Source organism: Dama dama, chromosome 9, assembly GCF_033118175.1.
Source record: "Dama dama isolate Ldn47 chromosome 9, ASM3311817v1, whole genome shotgun sequence".
Lineage (NCBI taxonomy): Eukaryota > Metazoa > Chordata > Mammalia > Artiodactyla > Cervidae > Dama > Dama dama.
Genome location: NC_083689.1, coordinates 18,049,261 through 18,063,202, shown reverse-complemented (window position 1 = coordinate 18,063,202; position 13,942 = coordinate 18,049,261). Strand labels below are relative to the sequence as shown.

Genomic DNA, 13,942 nt, shown 5'->3' with positions numbered 1-13,942 from the left:
AGTGGTTCCAGGTTTAATCAAGGGTGGGGAAGGTGCTGCATGGCTGCTTAGAGAGGCCCCATAGCAGCCAGCAGCCTGGGCCCCACGCGGAGCATATGCTTTTTACAACTGAACAGAGAAACAGGGCCTAATCAGCAACAACTCAAGGCCCACCTGCCCCCATCCTGGACCTGGGGCGGCACGGGGGCAGCTAACTAGGCCTTCTCTTTGGGACAGGTCACCCCCAACCCTGGCTCTGGGAGCCCAGGGAGCCTCTCCACCCTGTGCCCTTCTGAAGTCGATTCCTAAAGGGGAGGGGGGTCTAGCAGGGACAGCCCCAACGGGAGCGGACAGGGAGCACCCGGTGGTGAAGGGCCTCCTCTCGGCCATCTGGGATCAATAAATACTGTGTGACAGGAGAAGGGAGGGGTCCCCACCGGTCGGCCGGCAGCGGGGAGCAGAGTCTGCGGGCCCAGCCACCCCGTCTCACCCGTCTACCCCCGGGTGGCCAGGCCTGGGCCATCGACACCCCTCACTCCGTGCGAAGGATGATGTGGATGCCCGAATCCGTGAACACAGGCCCGCTCATCTCCCCTGTCCGCAGCGCGAAGGAGGCGTCTTCAAATGGCTTCTGCATCTGACCTGGGGGAGGAAGCAGGAGAGATGGCGTGTGGGGTCCAGACCTGCAGGCGGGACCGGGCAGACGGGGCTCCCACTGCGCCCCCATTCTGACTCATCCGTCACGCACTTTATGGCCTTGTCATGGCACCTGAGCTGGGCGCAGCTGGGGGCGGCAAGGCTATTAGGGAGGCCCCGGGAAGCCTGAGGACAGCATGACGAATGAGGGCAGAGTGGCTGTCTCCACTATGCACTGAGAGATGAGTTTTAATGATGAACTGGTCTCCCCAGGCCCGGTTCCTGGGCCCTGCCACACTGTCTGTCCTGCCTGCATCCTGGGGCCGCCTACAGCCCCTTGCTGGCTCCCCGACACCCCTCAGCCTATTCTGGGCCCTTCCTTGATGCTCTCGAGAGCCCAAAGATGGAGGGGGGCGGCGGCGGCGGCGGCCTGGTTCCCTCTGCTCCTCCCTTCCCACAGCCCCAGGTGGAGAGGCCTGAACTGGGCAGGGCTGCCGATCTGACCCCCTCCTCCCCTCACTCCTGGTTTCTCCCCCCAAGAGGGTGGGCAGAGGATTCTGGGGGATGTGCTCTGGGACTCTTAGGGGCCCCAGCTTTGCACCTCAACAGGAGGAGAGGGAAATGGCAGGGAGCACCCACCTTGGTGGGCCCGTGATGGGGACAACTGAGCAGAGAGACACAGGCGGACGCCCCACCCCAGAGTCCGCCACCCGGGAGAAGACTGCAGCCTGAGGAAGGGACCCTGCTGCCACCTGCTGGGCCCAGGGCACAGTGCAACATGGGCCATCCCTCTAGGTGGGGTGCGGGCGCCAGTGGGTCAGGGGTGCCCGTTCCTTGCGCACCTCTGCTGAAGGCACCCAGGTCTCCCCTGGCCTTGGCGGAGCTGCAGTCGCTGAACTGTGAGGCCAGGGATTCAAAGTCCTCCTCTCCAGACTTAATCTTCTGGATGTAGCCTGCAAGAAGGACACAAAGGGAGGCCTCCTCGTCAGGGTGGGGCGGGTGGGCGGAAGGGTCCAGGCAGGGCAGCACTTCACTCAGAAAGGAGCCTGCAGCCCCTGCCAATCATGTGTGCATGAGTGTGCATGCACAATCAGAGCCGGAGCCATACACACCACCCATGACGTGCATGCACCCTGTGACCCTGTGGTGACCTCAAGAGCAGCTGGTCTCATACCCCAGTCCTACACCCCACTCTCTGTCACTTTCCCCGCCCCACCCCCCCCATACACACACACACACACACACAGGAACACATAATGAACATGGCATGGCCTCTTCCTACCCCCACACACACTGAGAAAATCTACCTCCAGGCTCTGTTGGGGAGGACAGCAGAAGACAGGACAGATGTTAAATAGGGACACTGGGGACTTTCCTGGTGGTTAAGACTTCCCAGTGGTTAAGACTCGGGGCTTCCAACGTAAGGGGCACAGGTTTGATCCCTGGCTGGGAATTAAGATCCCACAGCAGCGCAGTCAAGAAAATAAAAATAAAAAGGGACACTGGGACGCCCCAGGGCAGTGGTAGGAAAATTTTCTAGAGGCTTCTAGGACAAAGGCAGGAGGCCACAGCACTAGCCCAGCTCTGCCACAGGAGATGGCTGAACCCTCAGCCCGAGGGCTGTCCAAAGCGTGAGAAAGGCCAGGGCCACTTACTGGGGTGTCATGAAGAACCCTGGAGGTGGCCTGGCTGGGATTTGGCAAGGGACAGGCGTCAGACTGCACCCCGGGGCAGCTGACATGGGTCTTTTCCCAGCCGCCTGGATGGGGTGTGTTGGCAGCGCCCCAGATTCACCCTCTGTGCAGCCCAAACTAGATACCGACTCTCCCTGGGGGGACAGGGAGACTGGGTTGATGGGACGGAAGGAAGAGGACTGAGGGAAAGGGCTCCCAGCGTCTGACCTAAACGAGGCTGTGACACGCCTGGTACCTTTCTGAGCACCACACAGACACTGCTGATTAATCCACTTGGTGGTCAGAGACCCACACACCCAGCCAGACCATCTGCCTGTTGCTGAGCTGGTGGGAACTTCACCTTGGCCCACGGATCTCCAGCTCTGGTCTAACCTGTCATTGTCATCCATCTGTCCGTCTGGGACGACATGACAGCACACCTGTCACTCCACTCCGCCATCTCACTACAGGTCACGGCAGTAACTCGTGTCCTGGTATCTGATCTGCCTGGCTGCTTCCACAGCTGTGCCCGTGACCGCTGCCTCCCCTGTGTCCCTGTGCCTCTGAGCCTCGACCATCGGTCACTTGCCAGCCGGTCACAGGGACACGAGGCACAGTGCCAGGCACCGAGAGACACCTCGGCAAACGGCACCTGCTGTCAGCACTCTGCTCTCCCTGCTGTGGGCCCCGCCACTTGGATTGCCCCTGCTTCTTTCTGACCCGCGTGCCCCGGCCCTCCTTGTCTGCACCTTGTGGCCTGCGCTGGCTGCCACCGCACTGCATTGCCTGGTCGGACAGGCTCTCTGCTGTGACACAGCCCCGCCCCCTGTGGCCTGCACCCTGTGGCGGCTTTTTCTGGGGGGCAGTATGGGGGAGGCTGCACCCTGCAGCGTGTGGGATCTTAGTTCCCTGACTAGGGATCAAAGCCAGGCCCTCAGCAGTGAAAGCCCGGAGTCCTACGCACTGATCCGCCAGGGAAGTGCCTTCCTCAGCAGAAGGCAGAAGGGCAGTGCCTTCTGCCGTGAAAACCCGGGTGGGCTCCCAATAACCCCCGCGGCTGCCAGGTGGACCCCCTGTACCTGACGCACCCACGGGTGACTCCAATCTGAACTGGATGGCACAAGGACTCCCCTCCTCCATCTCTTCCTCTCCCTGGATTCTGGTTATGTCTTCTGTCTCACCCGAGCAACACTGAGATATGTTCCCCCGCCTTTCCTGGCTGGACTCCAGTAAACCCAGCCAGGGAATCCTGAGTGCAGCGCCCCCCAGTGTACCTGCCCGCCTCCAGGTACTTTGCGGGAGCACCGCTGCACAGGCCCAGCATTTGGGGAGTCGGGCCCGATCCTGAGCCTGGTTCAAGCACCCCTTGCAGCATCCTCCAGCCACTGGGGCTGGAGGCACAGCTGCAGGGATCCCCGAAACTAGGCGGCCTGGCAAGGGACGCACACACATAGTGTGTGTGCATGCAAGCAACAGCAGCCTAAGAACTGAATAAAAGCCAAGCTTTTCTCCCCATCGTTCACAGCACCCACATCTTCCTGTGATCAGCAGCTCTCAGAATATATTCTGCTTCAGGACTTCCCTGGTGGTCCAGTGATTAAGAATCCGCTTTGCAAAGGGGGGACATGTGTTCAATCCTTAGTTGGGGAAATAATATCCCACATGCCTCCGAGCAACTAAGCCCACAAGCTGCCACTAGAGTCTTCATGCTGCAGTGACAGATCCTGTATGACCCAATGAAGAGCCTGCGTGCCTTCACTATGACCTGATGCAGCCAAATACATAAATACGTTTTGTTTTAAAAAAAAAAAAAAGAAAATATTCTGCTTGGACGGGGCCCTGATTTTTTTTTCTTACTTTTTGGCCACGCCCCACGGCATGTGGGATCTTAGTTCCCTGACCAGGGATTAAACCCGCAACCCCTGCATTGGAAGCATGGAGTCTTAACCACTGAACCACAGGGTAAGTCCCTGAAATGACTTTTTAAAAAGAAACAAGACTTCCTTTCTGAGCTCTCCTTTCTAAAGCTGACCTTTGGGAGTCTGGCCACAAGTCAAGGTGAAAGGCTAGGGACTTCCGTGGTGGTCCAGTGGCTAAGAGTCCACACTCCCAGTGCAGGGGGCCTGGGCTCAAACCTTGGTCAGGGAACTGGATCCCACATGCCTGCCTGCTGTAACTACTGAGACCCAGTGCGACCAAATAAATAAAAATATCTATTAAAAAAAGGCTCCCCCAAAGCTCTTTCTCCATCACATGCACTGAGGTAAGGGGTGTGAGCACACAGGAGGTGGCAATCTGCAAGCCAAGGAGAGAAGCCTCAGAAAAAACCAAATCAATCAACACTCTGATCTTAGACTTCCAGTCTCTAGAACTGTGAGAAATAAATGTCTGTGGCTAAGCTACCCAGCCTGTGGTATTCTGTTGTAGCAGCCAGAGTTACACCATAATGATTCCAGGGACAGCGAGTGAACAAGTGGAGTGGTCTCTGACTCTAAAGAGGTTTAGAGACAAACTAGGGAAGGGGTGTGGATGGGGAAAAGGTGATGGAATTAGGTATGTCTTCCTCAAGACCCAATTCCAGGGACCACCCTGGTGGTCTAGGGATGCTGTGCTACCAATGCAGGGGGCAGATTTGACCCCTGGTTGCGGAAGCAGATCCCACATTCCCCAACTAAGAGTCTGCATGCTGCAACTAAGACCAGGCACAGCCAAGTAAATATTATAAAAAAAAAAAACAAAACAAACCAAATTCCAGGAGGGGATGTCTAGAGACCAGAGACCCCAGCCTGAAACCAGAAGCCTGGAAGGGAGCTACCCACCGTGAGTGGGGACACTGGGTGGAAGGCACTCATTAACCCTTTAGACCCTGGGCACGGGGTACGGGGATGGGACTCACACTGGGGCCTCTCTGCGACCTTGGGCACGTGGGGATGGAGGAATGGGCACCAGGCAGGGAGGGCTTCTCTGTGGCCTGGCTTCCTTACACAAGGACACTGGCAATGACAGGTAACCGGTCCCCAGATCCCTGAGAAGCCTTTGGCCGCAGCCCAAGAGCTGCAGAGGAGCTGGCCCAGAGAAAGAAGCCTCGGCAGAAAATGTGAACACACTGGTTTTCAAGGCAACTGGGGAGCACAGGTTCTAAATGGTTACGGAGGGACCCAGGCTGCCAGCGACAGACTGTGCCACCAAAAGGCTGATCTCGTCATCACCTGGAACAAACTCATGATAAGAGGGGAGGGGGGAGAAACATCCTTCTTCATAAAAGAGAAAACCAGGCCCCGATGCCCAAAGCTTGCTGACCTGGCACATGGGTGTCTGGTGACCAAGTGTACCACAGTCTGCGCCATCTTACTACACCCTCATCATGACCCCCGAGGGGGCCCATCTCAGGACACTGAGTAAGACCACATGCCAATGTCAGTCGAGGGTCTGCATACTGAGCCCACCAGGCCTCCCATGTCCTGGCCCAGAGCTCCACCCATGGACCATGAGCAAGCAGGAGAGGCTGCGGTAGGCAAAGGCCTTGTCCTGACCCTGGTCCCCACCACACACACCTACAAGACTGGGGTCAAGGCTCTACCATGCAGATACCAAGTGGCTGACACTGAGCCCACTGCTCTGCTAAGCGTTCAGTGGTCAGCTGGCCCCTGGATCTTCAGGCCACCCTGTGCCCATTCTACAGATGAGGCCAACTGAAGCTCTTAGAATGAAGAAGACACTTGCTTGAAGCTACACAGCTGGCTTCCCTGGTGGCTCAGCTGGTAAAGAATCCGCCTGCAATGCAGGAGACCCCGGTTCGATTCCTGGGTTGGGAAGATCTGCTGGAGAAAGGATAGGCTACCCATTCCAGTATTCTTGGGCTTCCCTGGTTGCTCAGCTGGTAAGGAATCCGCCTGCAATGCAGGAGACCTGGGTTTAATCCCTGGGTTGGGAAGATCCTCTCGAGAAGGGAATGGCTACCCACTCCAGTATTCTGGCCTGGAGAATCCCATGGACTATAGTCTATGGGGTCACAAAGAGCTGGGCATGACGAGGCAACTTTCACACTGCTGGCACCGAGATCCAGCTGTGGGCCAGTCCAGGGTGGGTCACACTACTTCTGACCTTACCCGCTCCCTGCCCCTCTAATCTATCACCCAGTCCTCCTGACTGTGCCCACTCAAGCTCGCTAGAATTGACTCCACCTGCCTCCTACCCACTCCAAGTTCAAGTCACACTGTTTCTAGCTGCAGTTTCTCCCACGGCCTTCACCAGGCCCCCTGGCACAGGGAGGCATGTTCGACCCCTGCTAACACTTCCGAGTGTACACTGATTTAAGGTGAGGCCCCAGGGCTCAGCTGCTTACTGGGCGCACCCACAGATACCCCTTCCCCAGACCCAAGCTGACCTTAGTACTCCCAGGCTCCCACTGCAGTGTCAGCCCCACTAGACACGTCCTTGGCCCTCGGAGATGGGACAGGCGGCACCACTCCCAGGCACTCCCTAAAGCCCAAAAGCTTTTCTTCCAAGTGATGCTCAGATGTCCCCATGTCTACCTGCCATCTCTGGCTGGGACTGTCCCCCAGGCTTCGGTCTCTGGCCTGCTGCTCTGCTCAGTCCAGATCCTCTCATGGTTGCCTCGCCAAGGTCTCTTCCTCCGACCTTCAGACCTAGTGAGACTCTCCCCAGACTGCGCCTCTTCCCGAGTCCCCTCGGCCAGTGATGACATCTCCTGCCACTCACTCTCCAAGTGCCCGTCACCTTCTGTGCACTCTCGTGTGGTCCAGAAGCCTCAGAACTGGGACCACTTGAGCTAAAAGGATCCAAGAGGTCATCTCGTGGTTTCTTCTGAGCTTCCCGCCATGTCCTCTTCCCCTGAATGGCGGCCAGACCCCACACATCACTTACTGCTCACTGCTGGCCCACCCAGCCTGGGGCTGGACCTTCCGGCTTTCCTTGCCCGTCACCCTCCAGCCACATGGCTCTTCCTGAAAAGCCAGGACTGTAGGGCCCTTCTCCCAGGGTCACATGGCCATGTGTTTCCTGCAGCCTCTGGAAAAGGACCCAAACTTTTGGCCTCAGTCTGGACCCTCCTCCACCTGACTGGGACCTGCCCTGATGGGTTTCATCTCTCTTCAGTCCCCTGCAGTCTTCCCCTGAGTCCTGCCTGCAGCCCCTCCCCAGGCCTTCATTTCTGCTGCTTCCTCTATCAGGAATCCTTCTTGCTTCCTCTGGGTTCAGGAGTCCCAGCTGTGGGCGCTACTGTGGGCCATGCTTTGTGTCGGGTATGCAATGGGCAAAGAGACAGACCCAGCCCTTGCCCCAGGGAGCTCGGGAGGCGAGCTATTTTTCTTTTCCATTTTTTTTTTTTTTTTTGGGCTGTGCTGGATTGAAGCATGCAGGCTTCTCTAGTTGCGGCACACAGATTGAGTCGCCCCAAGGCATACGGGACCTAAGTTCCCTGAGCAGGGTTGGAACTCGCATCTCCTGCACTGGAAGGTGAATTCTTAACCACTGGACCATCAAGGAAGTCCCCAGAAGTAAGCTCTTTAAATCTGCCTTCAAGATTCTGTGCAAAAACTTGTCTCCACTCTACAAGACTGAGAGGTGGGTGGCTAACAGGTGCCATTTATCATGCTGGGGACTGTATGAACAGGTGTGGGTGTAGGTGTGTGTCAGTTAATATCCCACAGGACAGTTATGTGGCACAAAACAACAGCCAATATGGACTAACTATGCCAGGCCTGTGCTAATAACCACCATCATAATGGCCACCAGCAATCACAGAACATTTACTAGATGCCAAGAGCTGTTATTCATGCTTTACTGTACTAGGGCTTCCCTGGTGGCTAGAAGATAAAGAATCTGCCTGCAGTGCACGAGACCCAGGTTCAATCCCTGGGTCAGGAAGATCCCCTGGCGAAGGAAAATGGCAACCCACTCCAGTATTACTGCCTGGAGAAATCCATGGACAGAGGAGCCTGGTGGGCTACAGACCATGGGGTCACAAAGAAACAAGACTGAGCGACTAACAATTTTTTTTCTTCACCCTATGTGGTGCGTCCTATTATCTTAACACTAACTTTATAAGTGAAAAGACTGCGGCTGAGATGTTAAGTAGCTTGCTCAAGGTCACACAGCCATGACCTGGCAGAACTAGATGGGCACTCAGGCTGTTTGGGCAGGGGTGAGACACTGGTTCTGTGGGGTCGGAGGGCCTGGGAGGTGTCTGGATCTCTGGTGAGAGAGGCTGAGTGGATGATGAAACCACACTTGTGATCCAGGCCAGCACTGGCCAAGAGAACTTCCTGCAAGGATGAAAATATTCTGCAGCTGTGCTGTCCAAAATGGCAGCCTATAACCAAGTGGGACTACTGAACAGTGTGGCTGGTGTGACTGAGGAACCAATCTTCAATATGACTTAAATTGAACTAACTTACATGAAAGTAACCACATGCAGGTAGAAGCGGCCACACTAGATAGCTCTAGACCAGGATGCTGAGAACTACAGCCGTGGGGTCAAATCCTGCTGTTTCTGTAAATAAAGTTTTATTGACACATGGCCATGCCCATTTGTTTACACATCACCTGCAGCTGCTATGGAGTTACCAAGCAGAGCTGACAGAGACTGTATGGCCCACAAAACCTAAACTATTTACCATCTGGTCTTTTAAGAAAAAAGTCTGCCTACCAACTGCTACCCTAGACTGTGGAAGAAACACAGAACTGAGTGAGGAACAGGCTGCTCAGAGCCGAAGTAATTCAATGACTCTGTCGGCTAGTTCTAACACTGCTACCTTTCCAACCTCCCTCCTGACCCATTCACATACGTGCCCCAGGACCCTGCTTGATGACACTACTCTCCCACGGAATGACGACCCACACAGTGACAACTGTGGGCCACCCATTACACCATTTCCTCTCACTGAGCTTTCACAATGGCCCATGAAGGGAAGGAGATGACGATGTCCATTTTACAGAGGGGAAAACCGAGTCTCAAGGAAGTGACATGCATCTCTCAAGGTCAAGGAGCTCCTAAGGGCATAGTGACCACGTGAACCCAGGCCTGCCAGCCCTAAGGCTGCGTCCTCTCCACCAACCCTGGCCCCCTCTCAAACACCAGCTGGGGAGGAAAATGAGAGGCAGCCGTGGGAGCCAGGCTCATGCCACCAACAGGCGCTTATAGGTCGGCCAAGGCCACAGCTGACAGCTAAGCTGGCTGGGGTGGAGGATCTCATGTGATTTCTGCAAAGCTTGCACTGCCCTTGGGGAGAAGGCCCGTCCTCTTCCCCCCAAGCCTGGTCTCCAAGCCCTGCTCACCATTGATCAGCTCCAGGGCCTCCTCCTTGGTTCGCGTGATCTTCTCCTGCCGCCAGGAGGAGGGCCGCCGTGACTGGCTGTGTTTGACCAGCAGGTGTGAGCAGCGGACCCTGGTGGGCTCCCCTTGTCCATTTTTGCCACTGCCACTGCTGTTGCCACTTGGCCGCTCCCACTGGCTGGCGTTAGTGATGTGATTGAAGTAGTACACCCGGCCTGGAAGGGGTGGGGGGGGGAGACAGAATTCAGCTGGGACCTGCTCAGAGGATACCACCGTCAAGTCATGATAAGGAACTGGCCAACAAGATGCCTTCATTCAGCCAGCCCACTGCCGTCCACCAGTGTCACCAGGACTTAGGGAGCTAACCCTCTAGATGGGAGGCAGACAGACAATAAACAAGCAAGTAAGACCACATAATAACTTTGGTCATTAATAACTTCAAGGGGGGAAAATAACCCAAGGTGAGGAAGAGAGGTTCAAAGCGTGCACTCAGCAAGCCAGACTCCCTGTCCAAATCTGCCACTCACTCCCTGTATGAGCTCCCTTCTCCGGGCCTCAGTTTTCTCACCTGTAAAATGGAAATAACAACAGTACTTGCCTGAATGGTTTTTGGAAGGACTGTATGAGTTCACATCTGTAATGAGTTTAGGATAGCACTTGACAATTAACACATTATCGACTGGGAGATTTTTGCAGAAACTAATGCCTGTGGCTGGCGATTTGTTATATAAGTGAATGTTGAGACACTCCAGTCAATAACATTCGGGTAACAAAAGACATACTAATACATCTCTGGTCAAAACATGGGCTTCCCAGGTAGCACAGAGGTAAAGAATCTGCCTGCCAATGCAGGAAGCAAAAGAATCTTGGGTTCGATCCCTGGGTTGGAAGATCCTCTGGAAAAGGAACTGGCAACTCACTCCAGTATTCTTGCCTGGGAAATCCCATGGACAGAGGAGCCTGGTGGGCTATAGCACATGGGGTCACAAAGAGTAGGACATGACTTGAGCATGCACATGTCACTGTGAGGCATCTAAGAGTGCAACAGCCACTAGTACCTCCAAAACAAAGCAATTTTCTGCTTTGTTTATTCTGCCGCATAAACTGTACCCATGTGTGTCAGACACAAAAGCTTTGTCCTTTTCCCCTACCGAACTGGGGTCCAGCATTACTGGGGTCAGATGTTATCCAGAGACTAAAGAGCATGGAGTGAGGGCTGCCAACAAGAAGCTTGAAGTAGGACCCAGTAAAGACAGGGTGTCACTCCTGGAGCAGAGTCTGCCCTGGTTACACGGAGGACTTGTGCTGAACACCGTGAAGGGCTGGATGTCACCCTCAGGGAACATTGTCAGGACTGAAGTGGGCAGAAATGGCTGGAATGTGAGCCCCAAATCGGGCAGAGCATCAGCTTTACATTGTAGGTCACATCCACAGGTCAAGGCTGCAGGGTGGGGTGGGGGCTGGTGAGAGCTGAGCCACTGACTGCCTCAAAAACCTTGGCAATAGGTTCCATCTCCCTGAACCTCAGTTTTCTCATCTGAAAAGTGGGGGTGAGAGAATAAGGACATCAAACCTCCGGGGGGTTAATGTGGAGAGTGGATGGTGCTGTGTGCAAAGTGCTCTTGATGTTCAAAAAATCAAATTATTACTGCTACTATGATTGCTAGGCTCTATGGAGAAAGAAGTGTGAAATATTGGAAACTGCATCTTGGTAGTTTGCAGCAAGAAGGGTAGGGGGCTCTGGAGTCAGAATGACTGGGTCCGAACCCAGCCCCCACCTCCTGAAATCAATGACCTTGGGCGGGTTCCTTGCGTTTTCTGGCCTCGAGTTTCCTGATCTGCAAAACGGGGGTAACTATTACCTCTCTCCCCAAATTATGGCCAATTAGAGAAAGCACACACCCAAAATGCTTGGAACTATGCTTGGTCCTGAGATAAACGTTCCCTATTCTTGACATTATTATTGGGGAAAAGCCCTAAATCGCGTTCCGGAGCACAAGGGCAGTTCTCAGGTAGAATACCACCGGCCGGATATCGCAAACTCAGAATATGGTGTGGATGGCAGCAAGCGTATTAGCAGAAGGAGGTTGTGGATCCGAGGCCGAACAACACCCTAGGGCCCCGCCCTGAGCATGATGTTGAGGTGTCCTCCCCAAGGGGTCCCCCTGGGACCAGGGGTTGCATAGACGTTCCCTCAGGACTTCTGGTGCATTAGCCCGAACGAAAATGTCAGTCACCCCGGCAGGGCCAGGGCCATTGCCTGAGGGAGTGCCGCGGGATCACCATCCCCCTGACACCCCGGGAGCACCCTGGAACTCCCCGGCCACGCCCCTTGCCTCAGTTTCCTCGGAATTACCCTCTCCTCAGGCTCGCAGCCCCCACGGGGTGGGCCGGGGCCGTTACCCGAGGACGACGCGGAGGAGCCAGGACCCCACGGGAATCGAGCGGCGGCGCCGCGCTCGCGGGGCAAGCTCGAGCCCTGCTTCTGCGGGCCCTCGCGGCCCCGTCCCAGCCCCGACCCCCGCGGCACCTGAGCTGCGGCTCATGCGCTTCTCCCAGCCGGGCGGCAGCTTCTCCTCGTCCGCCATCTTCCCTCCTGCCGCAGAGCCCGCTCCGCCTCCGCCGCACCGCCTCTGCCGCCCGCGTCCGCCCACCGCTGCTGTCGATTGGCTGAGCCCGCCCCGCACGGGGTCCTGGCGACAGCACTCATTGGGCACCTTAACTGTCCGGACTGACTCTCTGGCTTCCTATTGAGCAGAAGCAGGGGTGGGCGGAGCCTCCCACCTTTAATCTGGGCCTCGCCCCCGGTCGGCCTCACGCAGGTCCCGCCCTCTTCCTTTCTTCGGCCGCTAAATGGTGGGAAAGGGACGCGAACACGCCTTATCAACGCCCTCTGCTGAGCTTCCGAAAGTCCCGACCCCTCCTTTGCGTCCTTCGCCACAGAGCCCATCCGATTGGTTACTACTGCAGCAATTCCCGCCTTCCTAAACCATAGCCCGCGGGCTGCAGCCTCCCATGCGGAAGTGTCTGGCTTGTGTGGAGGTAACAGCAGCGAAGGAGGTTCTTGAAAAAGGCGGTGCTGACTTTGGTGTTGCCATGGCAACGCCGTTACCTTGGTGATGAACAGCTAAGAATCCAGAAGCCTATATTTGGCTCCTCCGTTCTCCCTCGTCCCACCTGTTTACCCCAGATGTCCAAAGCTAGCCCACCTCCTTTTAATTTTTTTGTGCAAGACTCTTTCCCTATTTTACTAACCCAAACACCTTCCATTTCCTTTGAAATCTACTTTACTTCACTAATTCCTTCCCACTTTGGCTTCTGCCTCTGTCCCGGGTGACTAGTGGCTGTTGGCTTTGCCATTCAGATGACAGGGTGGCTTTGTGGGTGGAAATTTGTGGGTGGAAGCGCGGGTGGGAGGATAATGAGCTCAGTTTGAATCAATTTACTTTTTTAATTTATTTTTTATTGAAATATCAGTTGAATAAGTCAATTTAAAATGAAGGCTGTGGCACTCAAGGGACATTGAAGAGGTGGTTGGAGACCTAGGGCTGTAGATTGACGTGGGAATTGGGACACCAACAGGGAAGAGTCAACTACAGTTCATCTATAGAAGGAGGAGAGTGAAAAAGCTAGCTTAAAGTGCAGCATTAAAAACACTAAGATCATGGCATCTGGCCCCATCACCTCATGGCAAATAGATAAGGGGAAAGTGGAAACAGTGACAGATTTTATTTTCTTGGGCTCCAAAATCACTGCGGATGTGACTGCAGTGATGAAATTAAAAGACACTTGCTCCTTGAAAGGAAAGCTATGACAAACCTAGACAGGGTATTAAAAAGCAGACACATCACTATGCTGACAAAGGTCTGCATAGTCAAAACTACAGTTTTTCCAGTAGTCATGTATGGATATTGAGAGTTGGACAATAAGGAAGGCTAAGCACCAAAGAACTGATGCTTTTGAATTGTGGTTCTGGAGAAGACTCGAGAGTCCCTTGGACTGCAAGGAGATCCAACCAGTCCATCCTAAAGGAAATCAGTCCTGAATATTCACTGGAAGGACTGATGCTGAAGCTGAAGTTCCATCTGGTGCCATCACTTTGACCACCTGATGTGAAGAGCCAACTCCCTGGGAAAGACCCTGATGGTGGGAAAGACTGAGGGCAGAAGGAGAAGAAGGTGACAGAGGATGAGATGGTGGGATGGCATCACCGACTCCATGGATATGAGTTTGAGCAAACTCCAGGAGATGGTGAAGGACAGGGAAGCTTGGTATGCTGCAGTCCATGGGATTGCAGAGTCGGACAGGACTTAACAACTGAACAACAGAGCATAGAACCTTATGTAACTGTTGAAAA

At 54.9% G+C, this 13,942-nt stretch overlaps 1 protein-coding gene across 1 annotated transcript; it reads right to left on the bottom strand.

Annotated features, from left to right (window-relative positions):
• Positions 1–12,229, bottom strand: PIN1 (peptidylprolyl cis/trans isomerase, NIMA-interacting 1). Its single transcript, XM_061150254.1, has 4 exons — positions 12,116–12,229; positions 9,588–9,800; positions 1,458–1,568; positions 1–621 (listed from the first exon to the last, which is right to left on the bottom strand). Exons 1-4 carry the CDS (start codon positions 12,171–12,173, stop codon positions 512–514), a joined length of 492 nt encoding a protein of 163 aa, XP_061006237.1. The 5' UTR covers positions 12,174–12,229; the 3' UTR covers positions 1–511.
• Positions 12,230–13,942: the final 1,713 nt, after the last annotated feature.